This window comes from Carassius gibelio, chromosome B18 (assembly GCF_023724105.1).
Source record: "Carassius gibelio isolate Cgi1373 ecotype wild population from Czech Republic chromosome B18, carGib1.2-hapl.c, whole genome shotgun sequence".
Taxonomy (NCBI): Eukaryota; Metazoa; Chordata; class Actinopteri; order Cypriniformes; family Cyprinidae; genus Carassius; species Carassius gibelio.
This window is the reverse complement of record NC_068413.1, coordinates 14,066,427-14,093,113: the sequence shown is the minus strand read 5'-3', so window position 1 is coordinate 14,093,113 and position 26,687 is coordinate 14,066,427. Positions and strand designations below refer to the sequence as shown.

Sequence of the window (26,687 nt, the reverse complement as noted above, 5' to 3'; positions counted from 1 at the left end):
TAATATGCTAATAATATTAAGTATTAATATAATATTAATGATTTATTATTCTACATCATCTTGTGTCATCCTTGGAAGTTTGCTGAGGCCCTTTAGGCCTGCGGTTAAGAACCACTGCTCTAGTCTGAGACGTCGCTGTTATGGTGTTAAAAAATTCACCTACATGAATCAGTGAGCCTCAGCTTTCAGAGACACACTGAAACACTCTTTGGACTATTTGAAGTGGAGGATGTATTCAGTTGGATGCAAATGAAACAGGGCTGTGAGGGATAAATGTTCAGTCTGTTTAAACATGTCGTATTGTTGTGTAACCCTCAGTCCGTTTTCGTTTGTCAATTTAAATAAGGTGTTTACATTAAAGGTTCATTCCAGGGAAATCATGAACACATGCGATTCTGTTTACCTTGAATTTACAGACAAAAAGTTGGCCTCAGGTCTCGTAAGCCTCTGAACATAGAGTTGTCCCATTTATTCAATTTGATTCAATCTTACTAAACCATATTCTTGACTTATATATTGACTTATTTTTATATAATACATAGATCAGGGCTCTTGCCAATAATTAGATTTTGCTATTAGTTTATAAACCTTGAATTTGTGAATATGTGAAATATACTAAAAATTGTGAATTTCTGGACTTTTTACTCACTGATGCTCCTCTCTTTTTCAATACAACACAGTGCTCTTTTCTTCTACAAGCTCTTGTAACCTAAATTAAGTGCAGTTCTAAAATAACAAACAGATTTTTGCTTCAAAACACAACGGAAATGCAAACACAAACACAAATCTGCAGTAATGAAGTAATACGTTAACAAACGAGGGTGTGTTTCACCTGTGGATGATATTTGTGATTATATGTCTTGCTAAGAAAATTTCCTAGATTTGACAGACAAACAAGTGTGTTCAGGTGTTTCTTCAAAGCAATGAGATACTTAAAGGATAGTTCACACAAAAATTTAAACTTTCATCATGCATTCACCCTCAAGCTGTCCCAAACCTGCAAGAGCTTCTCTCTTCTACTGGACAAGAAAGAAGATATTTTTAAGAATGTTGGTAAGCAAACAGCTGACGGTAGCCACTGACTTCCATATTTTTTTCCAACATTCTTTAAAAAATCTTCTCTTTAGGGTTCATCAAAAGAAAAAAAACCATACAGGTTTTCCCTTTTGATTGTGTTAAAGCATAGTCCTAAATGATATTTTATTTGGAGTCCCACAGCAACCTTACACTCTTGCCTCAATCGCAATAAACGCCAATCTTGCAGGTGTTTCAGAAAACAAGGTTCATGTTGACTCGACCGTGGGTGAGTGGTGGGGGGTGGAGGCGATGACGGAGAAGAAGAGTGGAGGGCTGGGTTGGGGTGGGTTCAGAAAGGGACAGTTTGTCTTCCACCTGACGTGTGCAGTGTGCACAGACAGCGCTCCTGGACCCCCCTTCCTCCTATCTCCATCATTCCCTCCCACCTGCTCTTTCAATCTCTCTTCCCATCACAACCTCCCCCATAAAAATAGGGCAACTGTTGCATAAGCATTGGAGGAGTGGGGGAGATGGATGAGAAGAGCAGGAGAGAGAATGTGGGGGTTGAGAGAAAGAATTGCTGGAGATGTATATGCAGAGAGGAGGTAGAGAAAGAGTGCAATCTCTCTCTCTTATCCAGCGCTGTGCCTCTCTGTCTGGCATGTGGCCTGCTGAAAGTAGGCTATGTTTGACGCGCTTGAGGTTTACGCTGCCTGAGTCACACTACGCTGCTGAATACCAAACCCACTGATTGCATTTCAGTAATGCTTTAGCCCGCCAGATTGCACAGTCTTACATAGAACAAAATGGCAATTCATGTTCTTCCACACAATGGAGTGCCAGTGATAGCTGGATTAAGACAGACAACTGGCGATGGCGAATTTAAATTGCCGTGTGACGTTCTCAGCAGATTTAAAACCCCGGCCCTGTTCAGGCACTTATCAGTGTTTATTTCCTAAAACGCATTCCTGCGGTCTGATTATGATCGGAATGCGGAAAACGAGTTTAAAAATGTTCCATCGATTATCAAAGACAGCACGCAGTTTCCTTTTCCTTCGCCATTTCCTCGACCGCTCAGAGACAGTTATCCAGACAGGAAGTCATGAATGTAATGGAGAAGTGTAGTTGGTCACATAACTCGCCGTGATTGGTCTGCGGTCTAATATTGGGCAATGTAGTCATCGAAAATACTTGACTATGTAGGTCAGGGTCATCCAGACCATGCTGTTACCTTTGTGATGTTTATGAAGAAACATGCATTGACACACCATTTTACCATTTTAGCTTCGCTTTCAGGGAACAGATCTTAAAAGAACACGTTTTTTCTTAGTGAGAACTTTTGTAAGAGGTTCTTCGTGGAAGCACAGATGCCAAATATTTCAAATATCAGATCCTGAGTTTGTTCCTCCGTTTTTCTTATATTTGTGCCTTCAGCCACCTGAGATTTGTTAAAGCGTCAAGTTGAAATCCAGTTTCTCTAAACAAGTTATCAGGAAAACGAAGGCAGAAGCAGGGGAGCCAATCACAAGACTCTGTTTTCTACAAAAATGTAAATTCCACAGCTTCGCTCTTGCTTTCTTTCAGTGCAGACAGACGTACATGCGTGGCGAACCCGGACAATGAGAGCACAGGGAGGTAGAGCAATGACCTCATGCTGTCTGCCCCTCCAGATGTTTCCAGACACGACTGAGAGTTTCCCCATTTATGAGAAAGAAGAAAAAGGGAGAGTAAAAGAGACTTGTTTCATGATGAACAAAGCTAATATAAATAACAGATATCCAAAAGAATCATAACGACAAGGAAGACAGGAATGTTGAATGTTTAATGCATGTTGAAATTTGTAGTTTCTATGGTTTTGAGGTGGTTTGAAGTGGTTTGAGATGGTCTCCCTATCTGGTTTAGATCATCTGAAAAAGTGCCCAAAACCCTTAATTTGCTCTTAACATGGAGCTCAGGACCCACAAAAATTTGAAGAAGCCACAAGAAGAATGCTGTTCATTGTCTTTAAAGGAATAGTTCACCCCAAAATGACAATTTCGTCATCATTTACTCACCCTCATGTTGTTCCAAACCTTTATAAGCTTCTTTCTTATGAACACAAAATAATATATTTTAAAAAACCAAACCCTTGTTTGTCCCCATTGACTTCCAAGGCAGGGAAAGAAATACTATAGTCAATGTGGACCATAAACATGGTCTGATTACCAGCATTCTTCAAAATATCTTCTTTTATTAGTGGATGAAAATTAGTCCTTTTTGGATAAATCTGACCCATCTGTTACATATTTTTAATGTGTATGGTCCCTCATTAAATAAATAAGACAAAACACAGAATAAATATCTAAATCGTATTTTAATTCACACCCTCAACAACTGTTGTAAACAAAATCCAGTTAACATCTGGGAAACTCATAGAAATTCATTGGTTTAAAGAAATAAGTCTGAAAAACCCTGCTCAAAACCAGCCTGCAGACCAGTAAAGTAAGATTCAAGTTCATATTCTCAACAGCCACATGTATAAAACTATTTCCTTACTCTTTAGCATTTTTTTCAGCAACTAAAGTGTCTACTGGGTAGCCAAAGTCTGTGTAAACAAACCCCATGTTAATAGAGGTTACAGCAGCAGACAGTCACTTTCATTTCAACAGCAGATGTTCCGGCTCTTTGCAACTCCGTGCGTCTGTGCAAACATGGCAGTCCAAGCCCAAAGAGTAAACTCTACGAAGTTCATGCAGTAAAGGTTCAGGACAATAAAACAGAAGAAATACGAGTCAACTTCACATTGATTGTTCGTTTTCTTTGAGAACGTGCAGAGTTTTATGAAACTCCTCCTAATTTTGATTTGTGGTGCTGGGAAGTTAGAGAAAGAGGTTATGCAACGGCAAGGGGGTGCCAAGAGGGGTGTCAACAGCACAGAGCTATTGTGGGATGGGCCTAGCTGTTGCCTGGTTACAAATATTTTGGGCAGGGAACCAGGCAAACATGTCCCGCCTCCCCAGGAAACAAGACGTTCTCGTGATTGCTGCAGGGGTTCAAACTGTACAAAGACCAGAGAGACGAAAACAGAACGTGTCGGGTAAACAAAGCATACAGCGCTCTGCTGCATTATGGAACTTTTCTGGAGCAGGATGGCCCGGGTTAATCCAAGAAAACAAACAGACCAAAGCAGACAATATGGCTCTGAAGTACTGCCAAACCAGGAAAATGGTTTAAAGCTTTATTTTTTGCATAAAGCCAAATGAATGCATGAGAACAACCAAAAGCGTGGAGTGAAATTGGGTTGTTTGAACTGAAATGCAAATAAACACATTTTCCTATTCATTGTTCTGCCAGTACCACACAAACTCCAGTCACCTAAGAAACAACAAAACATGATGATAATCGCTGATTGATTAGTTACTGGCCATGTCAGCATGCCAAATAGCCTGCCTATATGTCATCTCGTAGGTTAACTTACTTAACAAACATTTAAAAAGAATACATTTTGTTTCTACATAGGTGCACATACTAATTCATAAGTATGAAAAATGTGCAAATAAATTAAAACAAATAAGATGAAGCATTTGTTCAGTGAAGCAATTTAAACATTAATATAAAACCTAAACCTTAGGCTGCCTCATAACTTCGGCCTGTATGCTCTTCTGCTTAAGATGATCTTGGAAATGGCGTTATTTCAGATTTTTTACACTTCCGTTTTACTAGAGCTTTAATGACAATCAGTTCACACTGCAAGTCTTTTTTCTTTTTACTTCATAACAACTTTCTCACCACAGTTTCTGTCTTTGGAACAGCTAGACTGCCAATGGTCATTAATAATTTTTATCAATATTCGTTTTTTCAGTACACTTACAGCACAAACTGCATCTCTTAAATCAGTCATTTCGAGTCCTGGTGGCCCACAGCACTGGTATGTTCTTATGTGCCATTCTCGGTTCAGCTCCCAACAAGATGATGATCTGAAACAATTGTGTTAAATAAGGAAGACATACAAAATTAGCAATGCTGTGGCTCCCACCAGGATTGAAAACCACTGTCCTGAAAGTACTGAGTTTTACTACTCAAATATTTTAGTGTAGGATACAACATAATCAGTTAGGTGAAGGGGACAGCAGAAAGACTACTCTAAGCATTATACACAATATACAACAGTTAAATTACAGTCTCTTGATACTTATGAGCATTAGTTTTATAACATTTGCATAGTTGGTACACTAATGTTACATGACACATGCTGTTTTTCATGGAATGGTGCCACATTTTTTAAAAAGCTGTCAAGAACATGGCATTCTGTTCCATCCCTAACCTGCTTCAAGCTTTAATTATAGTGAAATTCTGTATTATTTATTTAATTTTCTAATTAATAGCAATAAACTGAGAGATATAAAGAAATTAAGAAATTGATAATGCATTAAATGCCAAAATATTAAAAATAAACCACTGTTCGCAAATGAGTTCAGTGTTTTTTTTTTGTTTTGTTTTATATTAACATTATACTGTCCTGTTATGTAAGCATGTTTAAATTATTAAAAACTCAAGTCAGTGCATTCAGTACGAAATTAAAATGAATTCTTTAGTGTTATAGTTTTATAACTCGTGGACTGTTGTTTTATACAACGTAAACAACTTTAAAACAAAGACGCCTAAAAGACAAAGACTAGCCGTTAGTCTTTATGCAAACCTAAAATGACTAAACAGAAACAGTCAAACTAGTTGGCTTCAGTAGCGTAAAAGATAAAGGAAGTACGACTTTCGATTGTGAAACGATTTTTTTGTAACGTTGCTTTCTTTTCTAGCAGACTGTCTTGGCTAACAAGACTGCAGGAGACTAACTATCCGACAGATTATACACATTTCGATGTGTGTCTCTATAATCGAGCATGCGAGCATGATTATGATACAGTGCAGATCTGTAATTTAACGTTACTTTTTTAGCAACATGACAGCTACCATTCGTCTGCAACGTTGCACAGTCATGCAAGTTAAACTGGACGATTAGCACACTGGCTAACGTTACATGGCTAAAGGGGCTTACTACTGCAAATATTAATGGCAACTAAGTCTTTTGTTTGGTCTAAATGTAAAAACCGAAATACTCGCCTCTAAAGATCTCGTCAAAAGAATGTAAACATGAAAGCGCACTTTCCCTCAAGTCTGTGAAACCTCACAGGCAACATTAAACCACTTCTCCGCCCCTTTAAGGGTTACCACGGAAACCGGTTGCTACGCAGCAAAAACAAAAAAAGTACCAATCTTCGTGACGTCCTTGCGTCAGACGTGCGGGAACGGCGTTTCCACGGTGACGAGACGTTGTATACACACGCTGGGTTGGTTGTAATTCATAGGGTTGTTTGCTTTAAGAATCCGTTTAACGTTAGTTTATTTTGCGTTAAACCACAAAATGTGAGACGGTTAAAAGAAGTTTGTTTCTGTATTGTTCCCCTTCGTCTGTACATTGCTTGAACTGGAATGGAAACGTTCTGGTGCAGTAGAGCAACGGAACTTATAGAGACAGTTCACCCAAACTAAAAAGTCATCATTTACTTACACTAATGTTGTTCCAAACATGTACGCATTTTTTTCTTCTATTGTTAAACAAAAAGACAGAGTTGTTAGTGACTTACAGTCTCAGTCACCGTTCACTTTCACTACAATGAGAGTGAATGGTGACTGCAACTGACATTCTGTCTAACATTACCCTTCGAGGTCTGTGGAAGAAATAACAGTGATACAGGTTTAGGACAGCATGTGGGTGAGTAAATCTTGACTAGTCAGCTCAGTCTAATTTTTTTCCTTAGCTAAATTACATTAACATGAAATATGCATTAATCAAGCGAGTGTCTGGTGTCCCTCAGAAACCTGCTACACTGTTTTAAAGCTAACTATAGATACTTCTCCCTATCTAGCTGATCTTTAAGCATCCCACATATAATTTCTCTGACGTAACCACCGGTTTTTATTGTTCTGGCGGGTATTGGTAAAATGTTTGCCGCACATCAAAGTACTCCGCATTAGTCATTGCTGTTCAGTCGTTATAATGTCTGCTACAGGACACGGCGTGCTCCGCCGTTGACGTTCAAGTGTTGCTGACTAATTGTTGTTATCCCCACCCTTCCCCACCGTCGAGGTGTACCAACACCGGGGTTCGAACGTTTTATCTCGACATATTTTACCTCCCGAGTTTATTTGAGTTTTACCTTAATAGCATAAGTTTTACCTTACATACGGAGCAATGAATAACCTTTGTTCCTACATGAATTGAAATGTGACAGTATGTGACACTCACTATGACTTCCGTCACTGCAGCCCACTGCCCGACTTGGAACTTGTACATAGCTTCTTGTAAATGGCGAGGTTATCAGCCATAATAATGAGCGCTTTGTTTTGCTGAACAATAACACGAGTGCGAAACTGACACATCCCGTTGATCGCCGTACATAGTATTTCAATCGTTTTAAGCATTTAGTTTAGCAGCTGTTCACTCTGACAAAAGTAATTGTCTTTAACTGGTTTTTAATAAGCAGGCCTACCTTTTCTTTGAATATAGCAACGCTAAACCAATTTTGGCGCATGTGGTGAGCAGATTTATACAACATAAAATAAAAAATAGAAAATGCAGAGCTCTCAAACTTACCCACAATACACAACGGCCAATGTGAATCTCTGCTCCGACCGGTTATCAAGACATAGCGACGAAGAAAGCTCCAGTTTGTCGGGGATTCCGTGGGGCGTGTCGTTGAGAAAGTTTACAGTGGAGTCAAAACAGCTGAAAGCGGGTTTCCCTCCTTTGCTTAACCGCTACCTCGGCAAAATATTCTTCTTTAATTAGCTTTACCACTGCCCACGTGTTTTCTCTTGCGCTGTAATATGTATTTACATATATTTCTACACTATAGACCCACTGAAATTAAAAACTGAAGTGCTGTTGCCTTTCAGTTGAAAGTAAAAATTACAAAGTTAAAACATGCAGTGCTACATACTTAAATCGATAAGAAAGGGTAAATTATTCCGACTATTTAAACGGATTATGATATGACAGGATGGTTTTTGTGCAGTCTATAGTTTTTCATATAGAGAGAAGTCAGTAGCCTACCATGTTTCTTTTTTTTTAAACAAGATTCTTTATTTGGTTATTATTATTCTGTGTACAGAGCTGGTGTTTTAATCTCTTCTCTATATTATAATAAAAAGAGAACATTTTTTCGAGAAAATGGTTTGTTTGAACAATGAGAGTTGCATAAATATTACATAAGGATACTGGTGGCTAAATGCATTTTTTGACGTAAAAAATATTTGCAAACCGTGTGGTTTCTAAATATTGTCCATGAAAACCATGTAACAATTAAAAATATCTTGTGGAAGTAATAGTAAACGTATCTATTCTTGACCGCGATCGAGCTGTCTCTTTCTGTGGGTGAGGGAATCCCTTACACGTCATATTGCTTAGATACCGAAAACAAAAACAGTGCTTTTGGACCATATATGGGCACCTACGTCAGCGGAACACCAGTAAAAGGAGGAGCCAGGACTCCCTACTTTACAATGCGTTCTCAGGCTTCATTCACAAGACGAAGCGCCGCTGCCGAAACACCGAACACTTTCTACTCCCGTTTGTAATAAACACATTCCGGATTATTTTATGGATTTATAAATGCATATTTCACGCATTTCGCGGATTGTACTACGGCCTGGGAAGTGTCATTCAAACAGAGGTTGGATTTTAGAAGTTTCCTCCAGCAGGGAACTGGATTGATGTCTTAATGCAACTGTTTTGGAAAGAGACTAAGGGCATCTTGACGAAGACCCCAAGTAAAACCTGTTACGGTAGGTGACTTTAATATAATATAAATATTTAGATGTAATGCATCCACTTTTCTCTTTTTATGGTGCATTAAATGAAAGCGAATAGTTAATGCCCTTGCGAAAATGCGCTTCAATGTGACTTCTGTTGGGTGACAGGTGACATCCCGTTCTCGCCGGGCACACTAGGTGTTTCGGCTTCTTTCGGCTCCACCGGGGAGATGTTTCAGGGGTTCCCCGGAGACCCCGACACCGGCTCCCGTGGAAGCTCATCTCCTTCTCTTGAATCTCAGTACCTGTCGTCCGTGGAATCCTTCGGGAGTCCGCCCACCACCGGCGCACCGCAAGTAAGTCACAGTATTTATTCGCATTTAAACATCGTGTTTGTCCGTTCAAACTGTTTTGCTAAGCAGCACGGCAGCCGCGAGATTTGCTTGTCTCTGTTAGGGAAGCGCATCGACTTTGCAAAGGGAAGGCATTTGAATCCGTCCGAGTGTGTTTATATGTGTAAATTCGGAATATAATTCAATAGAATACTGACAAGTCAGCATGCGCGCGGAATCAGGCCGGTAGCGACTTGGTGGATTTACAGCACGCCGCGAAACAGATGACAAAGCTGTGGAACTCTCCGACGTTTGCACACGAAGCTCCGCCCTGCGCTCAGTGCTGCTGCTCTCGCTTCTCAGACTTCGGCGTGACGTCAATGCGTTCTATTTTGGAGTGTTACGTTGCGTTGCTAAGGGGAACACCGGGGGTGTGACGGGGGCGGAGGATCAGGGACGGGAGGGGCTATTAGAGGCCGCTTATTGGCTACGGCGTGCTGCGTGTGCATTTGCCTAACACGCTTTTATATGAATATTAATGAAACATGGAACTTACACTTGCATCACTGAGCTTTCTTTTTCTAAAAAAAAGAAAAAGAAAAAAAAGAATAGAAATGAAACCGTAGCAATTTAGATCTTTCTCCTAAATATGTTTTTATAGCTGTTCACAGTATTGGTTAAACGTATAATATCCACGAAGTTTATGTAGACTACTTGTATTTGGGCACTCATTTGTAATTTGTTGGAATTTTAAAGCAGCTTTAAAACAGAAATCTCTGATAAGGATCCATGTCTGTTACATATTTTTGTTGCTTTTCATTATTATTACTCTTTTCCCCCTGTTTACCCGATCTTTAGTTGTTATCTTTGCATGGAGGAAAATACAGCTTTACATCAGTTGGCATATTACTATCATTGATATATAGTCTCTGTTAATATTTTGAATTAAATTTTATTTTCAGATTTTCAGTTGTCATTTTAATTGTATTTACAGTTTAGTAAGTTTGTTTTATATTTTATTTAATTGTATTTTTTTTCCGTGCTTCAAGTTCATCATTTAATCTCCCTCATGCTGTTCCGATCCTGTATGCGTTTCTTTCTTCTGTTGAATATAAAATAAGATATTTTGAAGAGTGTGTAACCAAACAGTTTCCGGTCCCCATTGACTTCCATAGATTGGAAAAAAATACTGTGGAAGTCAATGGTTACCGTCAACTGTTTGATTACCCACATTCTTCAAAATATCTTCTGTCATGTTCATCAGGGGTAAAAAAAAAGAAATTCATACATGTTTGGAACAACCTTTGGTTGAGAAAAGATCTATAATGTTTTGGCAAACTATCCCTTTAGACTAAACGGAAATGTGAAATGCTCCCTTGAATTTATTTCACTCGACATTAATTTTGCTACAAGTAACTAAAACACTTTTTTTTTTTTATTATTTACAGCAAGCTGGTGGAGTTCATAGTTACATATTGTTTATGTTTTTGGTTTCCAGGAGTGTGTATCATCCACTGGCGGGGTAGGGGTGGGTGGAGGGTCAACTGGCACCGGGGCAGGGGTGGAGATGCCCAGCTCATTTGTGCCCACAGTAACAGCCATCACCACCAGCCAGGATCTGCAGTGGATGGTGCAGCCCACTCTCATCTCCTCAGTGGCACCAGGACAAAGCACCATGGGCTCTAGCACCATGACGCAGCCTGTAGCTTTGGATCCTTATGACCTGCCAGGCCCAAGCTTTTCAGCTGGTGGAGGCTTCACCCCACCAAGCTCTGACACCCCTGGCCCAGTGAGACAGTCTCGGAGCCGTCGCCGTGCACGGGATGAAACGGTGAGTGAGAACCATGACGCCATGGTTAGTCATTTGACATTTTGATTTAAAATAGAAATTAAAAATAAAATTTGTTCTGTTCCCAGCTCACCCCGGAGGAGGAGGAGAAAAGACGTGTTAGACGAGAGAGAAATAAAATGGCTGCGGCTAAGTGTAGGCACCGACGGCGTGAGCTCACAGACAGGTTACAGTCGGTGAGCAATGCTGTAACTCACTTTTTACATTACAATATTTAACCCATAATAACAGATGAATGCAAAGGCAGCATAAATACCAGATCCGTAACACCACAATAATTTTTACAATGATAGTTTGTAAATGATTCCAAGACACACATGCATTATGCTGCATTGTAATTAGAACAAAGAGTGCATAATCCCGCATAAAGCCGCTCTCTGAAACTATAGCAACGTGTATTTCTGAAGTAGCTCTGTCTGAAATACTATGGTAAAATTTCATGTGATTATATAATCTCTGTCCCCTTGTGTCCTCCTCTTGTCTCTCCAACCCAAGGAGACAGACATGTTGGAGGAGGAGAAGGCCGAGCTAGAGGCCGAAATATCCGAGCTGCAAAAGGAGAAGGAGCGCCTGGAGTTCGTCTTGGTCGCCCACCAACCCGGCTGCAAAATTCCCTATCAGGACCAGCCCCCCGCACCGCTGCCGCTCCCACAGACGTCCCCGCAGACGCCTTCAGTCTCCGTGGTGGGCTTGACTGTGAAGGAGGACACTTTCTACCTGCCGCCCGCCTACTCGTCCCACCACCACCACCACCACGTCCCGGTCTCACAGCCGGCCCCAGCACAACAGCAGCAAGGGATGATGCAGGAGGTAGCCTTTTCTAGTTCTTTCTATGGGCAGGGCCAGCCGGCGCCGGACGGCCCTTGCCTTGTTGCCGACGGTGGCGGTAACCCTGACGCCGGCAGCTACATCCCCTCATACACATCTTCATTTGTGTTCACCTACCCAGAGGGAGCCTGCGGGGTCAGCGCTAACCAGCGAACCAGCAGCAGCGATCAGTCCTCTGATTCCCTGAACTCGCCCTCGCTTCTTGCACTTTGAGAGCCCTGCGTCTCTCTGGCTCTGCTTGCCTGTCGACAGCGGCACACGCTCATGCACAGATGCAAACACCTCACAGACGTTGACCTGATCTTTAACATTAAAGCCTTTCGATTCGAAACCTTTCGAGGCCCAGATGCGTTAGCGTCTGAGTGACTTCATCAAATGATGTAAGTGTATATTAATTCACAATGAATTCAGGCTTAATATCAAGATGAGTCAGTAGCCCATGCACACACACACAGTCACACACACACTTTAATTGTCATAGACATTTGACATAACAATGAAAGCACATCGGCGCGCTCCCCCTTGCTTTTGTCTTCTCCTGCTCTGGCTTACATTGGTGTACCATCTCCTTCTTCTCTCTCTATGCACGCCAGGTGCCTGCTGTGTATTTGTCTAAGCAGAAAGAAAATGGGGCACAGAACTGCTTTGTGGGTTTTGTTTGGTTTTGGTTTGCATTTCGGGCTACCTTGCTACATGCTTTCTTTCTCCATCCAGTTCATCCACACCTCTTTCTGTGACAAAAGGACATGACCACGCACTCTCTAGCTACAGTACCTATCTCTCTCTTTTTTCTCTCCCTCCGTTGTCCATCTCCACATCTGTTTCTCCTCTCTCCTGTCTCTATGTATCTCTGGTTCTCTCTGAAGTCTTCGGCCCCTGAGAGCCCGTTGGACCCTGAAAGCCCATGGAACCTTGAGTGAGTGCCAGCCCACACCCCTACACCACAAATTCTCTCCGCATGGACCGGCCCACAGTGGAACCTCAGACATTTCAAACAATCTAAACGAACCAGCCGTCTCGGATGCCACCACACTGGCTAAAGGAACGGGACTCTTTATTTCTTCCCAGCACTGAGGATTTCATTGCGGATGAGCGGAGACACACTGGCTAGACTATGGCGAGGCCAGCGGAGGAGTTTTGGAGAGCCCTTGGAATGTGGCGGGAGGTATGAGATGGTGAGAGTATTCGCATGACTATGCTCTCCCTCTCATCTCCCGCCGGTCCTCCGAGAGTTTTCGCAGCGTGCTCGCCCTTTCCCCTTTCTTGAGCAAGTTAGAGGAGTTTGTTTGTTTCTTTGTTTGTTTCATTCTGTGTTTCAATGATATATTAACTCTGATCTCAAAAGTGGCTTACCTGATGATAACATACAAGAGTGGCTCGACACTCTGTGTTTGAAGAGCATTATAACGAGCAACCAAAAAAGAAAAAGAGAAAAGAAGGACAACCTCTTGGTTTTGGATGAGTGGCCTCTGTGCTTCTTAAAGTCCTTGACATCGTCTTCGAGCTGTGGTTGTGGTTTAGCACAGCTCTAGGCTTTGATTGTGAATGGAAGCCACAGAGTACTACATCTCCAGTTGATTTCTTTCTTTAAGGGGGTTGTTGTTGTTAAAATGGAAAAAAAAGCACAAATGCCGGCTGCGGATGGAAGGAACACAAAGCGGTGGCCAGCCTAAAGGACGGCATGTGCTTTTGAATATGAACCGTTTACTTTCCTGTGAATGTTTTTGATGTTTTAAGTTACTGATTTTTCTTGATGCTTTTTCTTCTTTTGCTCTTGATTGTGCCGTTACTGCCGACTTAAAGAAGAATTTTGTGGGGCTGTTAGCTGCTCCTTCTATCTGTTACTGTTGTCTTACTGCAGTTATCACAGATATTGTTATCATGGTTATTATTATTATTATTATTATTATTATTTCATAGTTATCTCTTGTTGGCAACTAAAAAGGCATGTTGTGCACTATGAACCTTTTTTATGTCTAAAACTATATATATAAAATATATAAAAATATGTATGCATATATATACATATTCAGTGTGTATATATATATATACAATGATTGTAATGTAATGTATGAATGTTCAGAAAATGTTATTTTTTCGTCAATGAAGACAGAAGGGAGAGCTTGCACTTGGTTTTGGATTAAACATAGATATTTTTCTAAAAGGACAAAAAGTATATTATAATAAACTATAACAGCCGGCCTTTCCCTGAATATGAAAAGCATTGTCACTGCCTTTCATTTCGAAACGTGTAATATGTATGATGACTGTATTGAAACTGAGGCGCATATTGTGTTATATATGTATCACAGATTTGAGCTGTGCTTGATTTGTCAATTAGGTTGGTTCCACAGCCCTTTTTCATCAACCCCTGTGGACAAAACACACTGGACGCAAAATATCTATAAATGCATAAATAAATCAGTCAAAAAAGAAGATATGAATTGAGTGTCTCAATGTATTCTAGATGAGCATCTGATGTTCAGCTGTGTTTCTCAAGCAGTGGTGTTGCATTGATTTATCATGTCCAGTGTGTGCTGTCTGCTCTTTTGGCTTCTGTGTGTGTGATATTCAGGGCTTGATGGACAACTTCAGCCAGCCCTTATTAATTCACGTTACAGACATGATCAGAACATTATGCATGTCTACGTCATACACAGATGGAAGTATTTTAAAATCAGATGAGGTCCATTGTTCCTATTGACTTGGGCTACATCGTGTGGAGTGCTTTATGGGGCGGAAATGAAAATATTTGTACAGTCGTTTAAATCGAAATGCCTTTTCATGCTACATTTATATACACAGGTGCACCATTGTATTGTTGGTTGAATTTAGACCCAGAGCATCAAACTTAAGCTGAAATGGAGACAACTGCGTGAGCTCCTTCCAACAGAGATTTCTGATGAAATTATGTTCTCATTTGGCAATGAAAACCGAATTAAGGCATCTCGAACAGTGACGTAATGAAGCCCGAGCTGTGATTTCACAAAGTGGGATGTTATCTGATATTAGAAAGCACATTGTCAAACAGCTCCACGCTCCATTACATTGATATCAATTCCACTTTTCTTCAAAAGACGTTATTGTGAGTCACAACAGTTTTATGTTGTTTCGATTTTTCAGCTGTTGGTGCTTTTGTTACTCCTACGCCAAAACATTTTGTTACTGTATCCGACTCCGAGACGATAGCATGAGATGTTGGTTAAATGATACAGTATCAGTGACTCTGTGGTCTTCCACTTTACAAAAACTCTTTGTATAGATTGAACTGCACAGTCATGTTCTAGCTATGACCATCCTAGGTATTTTCAAATTCACAGTGCTTTGAATTGACACAGTGGAATGCAATATTTCAGATACTCTAGGAGAACCATGTAGCAAATCAACTGAATTGTATGATAAAAGTCATCCTTTATGCTACAGTGTCACAGTGAAGAATTGAGACAATTTGTTTTGTCTTTTCCAGTATACCTTGCGTAAGATTTACTCTGCTCAGACCTCAGTGACGGGATGGTTATGCATTATGAGGATGTAAAATGTCAGTACCTCTTGGGTTTTGTGAGTGTCATTTGATAGGTGAACTGTTTCACTTTCTAATGCACATTTGAAGATTGCCTTCAGTATAAAATGAGTGAAATATTAGTCTCATATTACAACCACTTTTTTTGAGGGGAAATGAAAGTTAGGTGTAATAAGAATCACCACATAACATTTCAGAAATGATATGGTGCTTTTTCAATACTGTTTGTCTTCGTATATTCTTGATTAAGAGTGCCGATGATAGAGGTGTCTGGGAGATTTGAGGTTATTGGTTTACGACACTCTTGATTTAAGAGTGTTTTCCTCACCATGACTGCTTCAAGTTCTCATATTGAACAGCATATTTAATACATACTGAACAGCCCTTGTGAATTATATAATCCGCCGTTCTACATTCTTTCTCTTTTCACCCTTTCTCCATTTCATTTGACTTTATGCTATATTTCTAGCCCTTTAATGAATGGAGAAGGACATTTCATATTGTTACATAGACTGTGAAATCTTGGTGTACTGTCCTATCTTAATATCTTTGTATGACGTCCAGTTTTTCTTGTAAACGAAATGTCTACAAAATAAATATATTCACAACGACTTTCTAGCTGTTCTTTTTCCAAACATGCTTTATTCTGTAAAAGCAGGACCCAATGAACGGTGTTTATTTGAAGGAATTTTCTGCTTTCATATTCAGAGGTCTTTTAGCCTAGTTTTATTTAGTTTTATGCATTGAGTTATTTTTTTTTTAATAATGCTTTATTGACAACAACAGGTAGCATGTACAGTGCCATATCTTGTATAACAAAAATATTTCCCATGCCTCAACAAAAAAGGAAAAACTAGAACACACACACACAAAGAAAAAAGAAAAAAAAGATGAGAGGGTACATAAGCATCATTTTACAAACAGATCTACATTATATATATTACAGTTCCATAGGATATTACAATGTTGGTTTTTTTAGGGTTGAAGCTTTAAGTGTTGTGTTTGTTGTTATCCGTTTTTCTACCGATTTTTTTTCAGTGTATACTTTCCATCTCAATGGAAAGATAATGTTTAAATAAATAAATTATATATATATTTAAAAACATTTAAAAATGCATTTAAAACAGCGTCATGATATGAATGAGATTGTACCGTCCTCTAGTGGATAAAATAGAAATAGCACGTAGCATTGGACAATTAGCCAGATCTTAATTTAAAAGGTATTTTCACTCAAAGATGACTATACTATCATCATTTGTTTACCCTGATGTTGTTATAAGGCAATAAGACCTTATTCACGGATTAAAAGGAAAAGGCAGAATGTCATCATTCACTTGTATTGTATCTGTTTTCCATGTTATAAAAGGTGACTGAGGCTGTCTTGGAATATTCCGTTTAATAACACACTTTCAATTTTCATGGTGCTGGAAATTACACACATAATGACCCACTGGAGCAAGAGAACGTTGAATAAGACGAGTTTTGGAGCCAGCGATTGCTCGGGTCACTCGGAACCATTCGGGTCAGTCGAGTTGTTCCGAAGACGGAGAGGATGTTACGTCACAAGATTTCCGCAACGCGTTGGTTTTTCCCTGGGAAGATGGCGACGGTCACAGCAGGTAAGAGAAAGCAATGACCCGAATGTATGAAATATGGTCACTGTACAGGTCCGCAAAGACGCCCAAATCAACATTTAACTACCCGTGGTGGGAAATTCGGAAGAGAGTGTCTTGTGGAGGTTTAAGTTTGGTCTTCACGAAGAGCTAAAGCGCAGTACTGCGGCTTGGTTCAATGAAAACAGGCCACGCTCTGTCTGCATTACACAACAGTTGTTATTTATATACTGTTTATATCACGCAGGCGTTCTTAAATATATTATTTTTAGCCATTACAGGGAAATATTTTTGTATTGTATAATTTAGTCAAATTAATTTCAAGTGTTCTTGCGGTATGCGTCCCTTAAAATGACTGTGGCAGATAGTAAGTGTAAACTAAGAACTTTTTAAGTTATACTCTGCTGAAAAAACAAATACACCACACATTTGTAAAATAACAAAACTGGTTTGCTGAAACTAGTCTCCCAGCCTCGGTCAGGTTGGTCTGTTGGATGATTTAAGAATTATGCAACTTTTCAACTGTGAGGCCAGTTCTTGACCCGCTAAACCAGCTGAACTTGACCAGTGTTTGGAATCAACTTAGACCAGCAAACCATTCTAGACTGTTTTTTTTTTTTTTTTATCCCTTTAGAAAGGTGCTGTAATAAACCTCACATTATGCATTAGTAATATGACTGAAGTACTGAGCGCTGAATATTGAGGAGAATATTAAATGGACATATGCATGAAGACATCTTAACTTAATATTTTTTTGTGAATTAATTTTGACTGTATCCATTCAGATAGTTTTGCTCATCATGTGAACACCCTTGAGCAGGAGATTTCAGTTGCTGACACCAGACTCATGGCTTTAAAAATAACACTCAAGCAGCTGCTCTGACTGACCATGTGTTCTCTCTCTGTCATGCTTGTGCCATATCCTGCTGACCTCCTTTCCATGCGGGGTCTGCAACACTTTTTTTGTGTCTTAGAATTGATCGTTTGAGTCTGTATGTGATTGCTTTTCCCCAAATCATATGAAAACACAAACTGTGTCATCCAATTAATGCCAAATACATATACATTACAATAAATACAGTTTTTAAGTTTTCTTTTCTCCACATTCAGTGTTTTTAGTACATATATATATTCTTCATTATTTGTTTTTAGTTTTTAAAATCAAAGCCACTTAATTTTATCTGCACTTTCCTCTGAGACCGAGAACACGGATATCTGACTGATCAAAATAGTTCACGATCTTGTCTGCGGGTGCTTAACAAATAAGATACATGATAGAACATTGTTTCTACATCAACAGATAAAATGGTGATCTTGACCATAATGTGTAACATTTCTGACAGTTTTAATTTTACAGTCACTTTGTGACAAAAAAAGTCTATGTTTCTCTTTGGTTTAAAATGTATGGTATACTTCAGAATGCATATAAGTACTTTTTATTTTTTAGCCACCTCAGAATGGATCCAGTTCTTCAGAGATGCTGGGATCCCTCCTGGACTGGCTGTCAACTACGCAGTGTCGTTTGTTGATAACAGGTAAAAAAATCATTGGCTTTCACTAGACACTTTTACATGCAACCAAATAATCCATTAGTAATCGGTTTAAAGGCTCAGTTGAACTAAAAATCCTTCATGTAAACACATTAATCGATCTGGGGTGCGTTTTCCAAGAACATCGTTAGCTAACTATGGCAGGTAGTTCCATTTGAAATCTCAACAAAACTCACAACCATAGATGCTTTTGGGAAACGCAATTAGGTGAATTAAGTTTTGACTGGATTGGAAATGGGTTGTGCAGACTTTTCCTAAACCTGATCTAGAGGACATGTGAACCCCCAATCACATTGCAAACTGGAACTGTAAAGTGCCTCGCTTGCATAATGATGTAGAAATGTCGTAATGATGTATGACAGGTGGAACAATTGGTTGTTTTTGCAGAATGAAGTGTCATGAATGACTGTCATCTTATTCAAAAATTCTCCTTCCATTCATTTTCTGGGAAGTGGAGTAGAACAACATCTCATTAGTCCTCACTTCTCTCAGTCAAAGACATCTTGTTATGGCCACAGGAATGGGCAATTTTATGGCTTGATAAATATAAACAGCACAGCACAAAGCGACGTGTGCTTGTCGTCTCCTAATTAGGACCCAAGATAAATATGAAGACCGCTCTTTTAAACAAAGTAAAGAAGCAATGGTAGGAGAACACTGTATATTTGTGCAGTGTGTGCATGTCACAAGATCAAATCTGATATGAAGCTTATGAGATATAAACCCGCACGTCAACCCAATTTATTTAGATGCTGCATTCAGGTTCATCAATCAGAATAATTAAATTCTGACTGAAGCAAAAGGTGTATTTCTAAATAGACATGAACTGGTTCATCTTGTTCAGTGCAGGATCGGTCTCGCCTTGCTTTTGTGTGCTTCACTTGCTAGGTCTCTTCTCACCATTTTGGACAGTCAAAATCTGGCCTTCTCTGAAATGTGAACAGAATATTATTCATCAACTGCACAACTGGATGCTGTAAAAACCTCAACCACTTTTCTGTTTTCAGGATTCAGAAAAGCATGCTTATGGACCTCAGTAAGGAAATAATGATGGACTTAGGAATTACAGTCATCGGGGACATCATAGCCATTCTCAAACACGCAAAGCATGTGTATAGACAGGTGATGTTTATGTTTTAAACGGATAGTTTTCCCAAAAATAAATCATCATCAACAAGGAGTCATCAGTTGCTCACCCTCATGTTTTTCAAAACCCATAAGACCCTCTGAACACACATTAAGATATTTTTGATGAAATGAAAAACAAATCTCCTCCTCCAAATCATGTCTTCCGCCATTATCGAAAGTACCTCTGCATGTAGACAATGTGCTGCGCCTTGTTTACGCTCAGAGAAGCACGCTTATGCATTGTGGTACTCTCGACTATTGGTGAAAATGTGTTTTTTTAGGAGAAGAATTATTTGATAAAGTTGTTGTTTTTGTTTTCTTTGTGCACAAAAAGTATTCTCATAACTTTATAAATTGCAGTTGAACCACTGATGCCACTTGGACTATTGAAATGATACCCTTACTACCTTTCTGGCTCTGCGAACATTTCAGGTGCATAGCAGTCTATGGAGGGTCAGATAGCTCTCGGATTTCATCAAAAATATCTTAATTTGTGTTCTGAAGATGAACTAAGGTCTTAAGGGTTTGGAACAACATCAGGGTGAGTAATTCATGACAGAATTGTAATTTTTGGTTGAAAGAACCTTTCAACTGTTGATTATTGAACCATTTTATTGTTGAAATTTCATCCAAAACTTGTCTTGATCACTAAAGTTTTCTTGTCTTTCATGCATACCCTTGCATTGACATGCTTCAATATTCTAAATGTAAAATAATGATCTTTTATCTACTTAATGCAGGATATGTGTAAAACGACAACAGAGGCCATTTCGTCTGGACAGACTAGTGTACAGGCTGAACTGAGACGTACTGCTAACACTCGTAAGTATCTTAAGTATTAATATGCAGTTTTATATACTTATTTATATGCAGTTCTTCTACTAGTTGCTCAGACAGGGAGTGGTTTATCTTGTTGTGAGTGAGCTGAAGCTGTAGCTCTGGTAATGTTCATGTTCCCCTGACAGCTGCCACACGCATGATTGCCAATGCTCTGAGCCGGGACTCCCCACCAAGCACGCCTGCTCGGCGCCCTGACAACCGAATTTCAGTAACCGTCTCCAATGCCAGTGCCAAAACAGGTACATCTGATTAGGATAACAAGCAGTGATGTTAATCTTATTGCATAAATACTCACATGTAGCATATATACACTCTTGTTTAAATGTTTGGTGTTGGTCAGGTTTCTTAAGTACAGTAAAGACTGTAATATTAAAGTATTAGTGCCATATAAATGAACTGTTTACCATTTTAATATTTTGTCAAATTTCAAAATATCCTTCAGAAATCATTCTAATATGCTAATTTGCTGCTCAAGAAACATTTCCTATTATTATCAATTTTGAAAACAATTGTGCTGGTTAATATTTTTGTGAAAACTGAAACTGATGTTTTTCAAAGTTGATAGAAAATAATTGAACAGTATTTATTTGAATTAAAAAAAAAATATATATATATTTTTTTTTATACATTTTGTGTATCCTTGCTAAATGAAAGTATCAATTTCTAAAAATATAGAAACTTTACTGACCCTGAACATTTGAAAAGTTGAATACATTTTAGGATGAACTATTTCTTTAAATGGAACAGGATGATATAAAACTCTCTTTCCTCCTCTCACAGTGCCCAGCAAGCCAGCAGAAGAAAATGGGTTGAAAGTGAAGCGCCGGCGAGTCACAAGAGAAATGGAGGGGAAATATATCATAAACATGCCAAAAGGCACAACAGCTCGCACTCGGCACCTCCTGGCACAGCAGGCAAAGAAAGGTGCCCTGAGATGCTATATTTTGTTTAGTCTTTAAGCTAATATGATATTGCAGTAATTTGGACTGTTGAATTAGAACCGCCTAACTAATAATTTGAAATTGATACAGATAAGATTGATCTTATAATCTTCCCTTCTTTGACACAGCTAAGGTTTTAAAGCGTGCTTCAGTGTTTGATAGACTTGGGGCAGAGTCTAAGGCAGACACCACCTCAGCCAATAAGGTGAGAAATTGTATTGTATTGATTTTGTCCATCAGATAAACAAGACCGCAAAAATTCAGATACTAAGCATTGTTTTTTCTTTATTATACACAATTACATTACACATTACATTATTATTTAGTTCTTACACTACAGTAACATTTAAATTAGTGCAATTTTTAGGTCATTGATTAATCTAGGTTAAAGTTGATTCAAAAATATGCTATACCGTATTTTTCGGACTATAAGTCGCACCTAAGTAAAGTCGCATCAGTCCAAAAATACGTCATGATGAGGAAAAAAACATATAAGTCGCTCTGGACTATAAGTCGCATTTATTTAGAACCAAGAGAAAACATTACCGTCTACAGCCGCGAGAGGGCGCTCTGTGTCTTCAGTGTAGACTACCGGAGCACTGAGCAGCATAGAGCGCCCTCTCACGGCTGTAGAAGGTAATGTTTTCTCTTGATTCATTTCTCTCGGTTCATGTCAAATTCGTCGCAGGACGAAGTCGCAGGACCAGCCAAACTATGAAAAAAAATTGCGACTTATAGTCCGGAAAATACGGTAGTTCATTGTTAAAGGGAAAGTTCACCCAAAATTGTGAAAAGAGCAATTCTAGGTGTATATGACTTTCTTCTTTAAACTAATGCAATTGGAGTTATATTTAACCAGTCAATAGCAAATACTTAAACTAATAAAAAAAACATACAATACAGTAGCTGATTCAGAATTCAGGGGGGGGGGGTGGACAGAGTCTTAACTGTGATGAAGAATATCTCGTTGGTTTTGAGACTTTAGTGTTTGCAACTTCAGGGGTCTTCTATGCACAATCAGCTTGTAACATTCCAAAGAGAAAGGAAAACTTGAAATCGCATCATATGAACCCTTAAAAAATTTCTTGTAAACAAACATTGGTTCTCATGAGACTAGCATATTCTCACGATGTTGATGTCATATGTCATCTGTTTTAAAATATAACTGATTGCATTCGTCTGAAAGAATAAAGTCATATACACCTAGGATGGCTTGAGGGTAAGTAAAAAATGGGGTAATTTTCATTTTTGGGCGAACTATCCCTTTAATTCTAATGTAGCTTTAACTTAAAATTTTATAAATCTATTTGTATATGTATAAATTTACATAGAACCAAAAAGAATCCTAATGCATTAACTGATGTTCATTTATGGTAAGGTGATTCTATTTTTCACATCACTGTCTTTCTGACACTTTTTTTTTTTCATGCAGCAGCCAACAGGTGTGTTTAGCCGGCTGGGTGAAGCAGAGAAAGAGGAAAAGGGTGGAGGAAAGACCGATGGTGTTGCAGAGGCTTTAGAGGACAATGACAGCGACGGTGAGGGCTCAGTGCTACAATATGCCGGCGTTCTTAAAAGACCCCCACCCAATTCTAAAAAAGAGACTGTTACTGCCAAATCTAAACCCCTCACTCTGCGTAGACTAGGTGCAAAGTACAAACTCCCCTTATCTGAAGGCACACCACCTATCTCCTCCTCTACCTCCTCCTCCAGCCAGGAGGGGACACCCAAACTGGGTGTACTCCAGAGACTGGGCAAGGCCCCGTCAGTCAACCCTACCTCTTCGACCCCTCTAGTCAGTCAGCCTGCAGACACCCAGGACAGTCGTGTTACGAGCAGCAGAAGCAAAGCCCAGGGCAGCTTTGCTCTGGCCAGCCATAAGGTCAGTAGTAGCACAGGCGACACTCACGGGGCTCAGATGGACGCTGGGGCAGTCAGTGTATTCAAGAGACTGGGAGCCCGGAAAAACTAAAAGGCATCCCTTTTTATCCAGTTTGCCCCTTTTATAAATTAAAACCCACCTGAATATCCATTTGAGTGAGTGGAGAAACTCTAGGACCACACTTGATGGATTGGGAAGTTGATATGCCGTTACCTCATGGAGTGTTCTGAATTGATGATACAAGGGGAAAAAAGGGACAGATGCAGTATCTGTTAAATGTGAGTGTGGACATAACTGCTCTCGTTTTGTTTGGTTATAGGAATCATGCTCTATCCCCCATCCTAATTTTATATCTGCTCTCCTGTGCCCCTGTGAGTGAAACATTTTTTCAGATTAAAGTGGGGATTGTAATAAAGATTTTATAATGCATGGCGCCCAGCAACAAATGCATGAAATGTCAAGGTTGTTTTTTTTCCTCTACGGTAGACAAGAGACTTGAGTAAAAGCATGTGCTGTGTTTACCACAAACACCTAAGCTTATAACAAAAAATAATAATAATAATTGTCATCATTTACTCACCTTCATGTCATTCCGAAAATGTATGATTTTGTTTCTTCTGTGGAATTGTTTTTTGATTAATGGATGTCAGTGGGCGCCAAAATGATTTGGTTATCAAAATTCTTCAAAATACAATTTGTGTTCTGCAGAAGACAATAATCATACAGTTTTGGAAAAGAGGAGTAAATGGTGACACTTCATTTTTTGTGTTAACTATTCCTTTCACTTTAAAGGATTTTTATAATAAAGAAAAAGCCATATGTTGGCTTAAAACTGCACACATGAGCATTTCCATTAATGCGCCTTAACCTGCGGACACCCTAGATGTTTATAGAGAAAAAAAAACACAACAAATAATACATCCCAAATGAGAAGACCTACAGGCTACTTCCTTTTCCAAACCTGCAGCTTTAAAGTTTGTGTTATTTTTTTTTTCAGCTAAAAGGTTACATCATGATGTGTCTTTTTATTTTATTTTATTGGTGACGATAGGAATTTTCAGTTCACCAAAAAATTAGACTTGAAATGCCCAAAAATGCAAATTTTTCGTGTGAGCTTGTGTTTCCGGTGTCTCGTTCTCACATGCATACAAATTAAATTTAAAAGTGTTGTGTGACCGCCTCTTTGTGACCACAACTGTAACCATGCTTGACTCATGTTAAAGTGTCTCTGCTCTCAAATGTCCATATCCAATGGGAATTTGTGGTGTTAAGTGTTCCTTGGACAAGCAGAGCAAATATAGCATTGGGGATAGCATGCTGTTGCCAAGCAACACACGTGGAGATGGACCCTTATGTATTGTATAAGTATTTCACCCCTTTGTACTGTTCACTACAGTAACCACTAATCATGCCGTTGTGATAGGAATTCACCTATGCTTTGTCATGTTTTGCCATGTTTTTTTTTAAATATAATATTATAATTTTAAGCATCTTAAATGCAGAATTCCGTTAGAATGTTATGTTTAAAGAATATTAAGAGAGATAAAACATTTTAACTGGTTAAGTTTATGAAATATTGATGAAGAATATTTGTTTTGGGAATGGATTGAATATAAAAAGATAAAACAGAAAAATCTTGAATTGTTTTTTTTTATTAACTATATACAATTTTATACGAAGTGCATTGTTGTTAACGTATAACTGGGTTTTGGAGTATTTTCTAATCATTTTATCATGTTTTTAGGTATAATTACATCCCTATGAATTTTGCATTCCCACTCCCCTCTCTACATAAGCTTTAAAGTGGTTAGGCTGAAATAAATGGCCTTTTTTCCCTTTATGGGGTTGTGTAGCAGAACACAAGCAAGTTGACGAATGACGGTCTGCAATCGTTTGTATGAACCATCATTAATATCCTGCATTCTCATATGTGAGACTTTTACTGCATAATTAGTTTGATAAAGAAGGTCACTATGCAGACATAATGATATGATTTTTAGTTCTCATTGGAAACTGATGTGCTAGCAAAGAAACGTTGCACTGAGCTGCGTTTAATGCATGCTCTAGTAAATGATGCAGATGGTGAGGACTACATAAGCCCTTATGTCTCCAGTGTTGCAGTACACTGAGCGATTTGTAAGAGGATCTCAGCAGTTCATCACTGTTCAACATTTGCCTCTTCATGCTGACACTGTTTTTTTCTAGGCTGGGTTATTAATTTAGCCTAGATACAGTATGTATCTGCATTACAATTTATAACTGCACTTGAAAAGATTTGTGTTTTTATTTTATCATTAATTTAACTTACATGAAAGCAAAGTATAATTCGCTTTTTAAACACTTCTGGATAATGTTATCTATTGTATTTTATTAATGATATTCATCTTTAAATCTGCCTAGTCAGCCTTATGCATTTACATTTACCGGTAGTCATTAAACAGACGCTTTTATCTAAAGCCAGGACAATGGAAGCAATCAAAGTCAACAGAAGAGCAATGCAAGTGTCTAAGTCTAAGTAAGCTTAATGTAGTACATGTAGCAAGGTTTTTATCATATAATAAAAAGAACGAAAGTAAAAAGATAGAATAGGAAAAGAATAGAGCAAGCTAGTTTTAGAGGCTTTTTTTTTTTTTGCTTTTGCTAATTGTATAATTAAAAAAAACTGATTTAATACAAGAAGATTACAAAAGCTAGTGTATGTTTTTTTTTTTTGAATAAAGAAACAAGCTGTTAGTTAATAAATAGTGCAAGTCTAAAAGGGTCATTTTTTAAAGAATATAATTAAAATAGAGAGTGCCTGAGTTAGAGGGTCAAATAAAGATGGAAGAGATGTGTTTTTAGTCAATTCTTGAATTGATTCTTAAAGATAGGTTATGCAAATTGGTGTATAATCTCTTCATCTTCAGCAGACTTAAGGGAGTATTTTACCCCCAAAATTAAAATTTGCAGTAAATTTGACAAAATATTGATGGATTTTGAGTTGAGTGGGTTACTTGTGGATTTTTGTGATGTTTTTATCAGCTGTTTTGACACCCATTCTGACGGCACCCATTCACTACAGTGGATCTATTGGTGAGCTAGTAATGTAATGTGAAATTTTTCCAAATCTATTCCGATGCAGAATAACTCATCTTGAAAGGCCTAAGGGAGTCAATTTTCAGCAAATTCATTTTTTTCCAGTTCCGGCTCCGGGAAAATTAATTATTCAAGCTCCCAGGGAGACTATTTCTACTTTGATCTTGTAGCTAATTTAAGGACAAATTTTACAGGCTTCATGAATCTCATTTTGTCCTGTCCAGGTCTGAGATGGTGAGAACTAGCAGACCATTGTGAACCAACAGCAAAACCACCTACCAGCTAATCATAACATCTCAAAATGGTTAAGCTATTTTAATTTTT

General features: G+C 38.7%; 2 protein-coding genes and 1 long non-coding RNA gene across 6 annotated transcripts; 2 read left to right on the top strand and 1 right to left on the bottom strand.

Annotated features, from left to right (window-relative positions):
* Positions 1-4,196: 4,196 nt before the first annotated feature.
* Positions 4,197-7,868, bottom strand: LOC127977634 (uncharacterized). Its single transcript, XR_008158274.1, has 3 exons — positions 7,649-7,868; positions 4,868-4,973; positions 4,197-4,371 (listed from the first exon to the last, which is right to left on the bottom strand). It is a non-coding gene; the product is annotated as an uncharacterized LOC127977634 (long non-coding RNA).
* A 710-nt stretch (positions 7,869-8,578) lies between these two features.
* On the top strand, positions 8,579-15,945 carry LOC127977633 (protein FosB). Of its 3 annotated transcripts, none has more exons than XM_052582616.1 (6): positions 8,579-8,838; positions 8,974-9,161; positions 10,636-10,968; positions 11,055-11,162; positions 11,482-11,796; positions 12,681-15,945. In XM_052582616.1, exons 1-6 carry the CDS (start codon positions 8,775-8,777, stop codon positions 12,732-12,734), a joined length of 1,062 nt encoding a protein of 353 aa, XP_052438576.1. In that variant the 5' UTR covers positions 8,579-8,774; the 3' UTR covers positions 12,735-15,945. The 3 variants fall into 3 exon arrangements, with proteins under 3 accessions (XP_052438576.1, XP_052438575.1, XP_052438574.1); XM_052582615.1 differs by having other exon boundaries at positions 11,936-15,945; XM_052582614.1 differs by having other exon boundaries at positions 8,687-8,838; positions 11,482-15,945.
* An 866-nt stretch (positions 15,946-16,811) lies between these two features.
* Positions 16,812-24,922, top strand: LOC127977765 (uncharacterized protein C19orf47 homolog). 2 transcript variants are annotated; one of them, XM_052582883.1, is made up of 8 exons: positions 16,812-16,953; positions 18,395-18,482; positions 19,505-19,619; positions 20,366-20,447; positions 20,591-20,704; positions 21,246-21,389; positions 21,535-21,611; positions 22,842-24,922. In XM_052582883.1, the coding sequence occupies exons 1-8, from the start codon at positions 16,887-16,889 to the stop codon at positions 23,376-23,378; spliced, it is 1,224 nt and encodes a 407-aa protein (XP_052438843.1). In that variant the 5' UTR covers positions 16,812-16,886; the 3' UTR covers positions 23,379-24,922. The 2 variants fall into 2 exon arrangements, with proteins under 2 accessions (XP_052438843.1, XP_052438842.1); XM_052582882.1 differs by having other exon boundaries at positions 16,814-16,953; positions 22,839-24,922.
* The last annotated feature ends 1,765 nt before the right edge of the window (positions 24,923-26,687 follow it).

Bases quoted from the DNA above. Each gene is read 5' to 3' on its own strand.
- LOC127977633 (XM_052582614.1), top strand. From the start codon at position 8,775: ATGCAACTGTTTTGGAAAGAGACTAAGGGCATCTTGACGAAGACCCCA. The intron at 8,839-8,973 runs GTAGGTGACTTT...GTTGGGTGACAG, and splicing joins CCCAAGTAAAACCTGTTACG to GTGACATCCCGTTCTCGCCG. The intron at 9,162-10,635 runs GTAAGTCACAGT...TTTGGTTTCCAG, and splicing joins CCACCACCGGCGCACCGCAA to GAGTGTGTATCATCCACTGG.
- LOC127977765 (XM_052582882.1), top strand. From the start codon at position 16,887: ATGTTACGTCACAAGATTTCCGCAACGCGTTGGTTTTTCCCTGGGAAG. The intron at 19,620-20,365 runs GTGATGTTTATG...TACTTAATGCAG, and splicing joins CAAAGCATGTGTATAGACAG to GATATGTGTAAAACGACAAC. The intron at 21,612-22,838 runs GTGAGAAATTGT...TTTTTCATGCAG, and splicing joins ACACCACCTCAGCCAATAAG to CAGCCAACAGGTGTGTTTAG.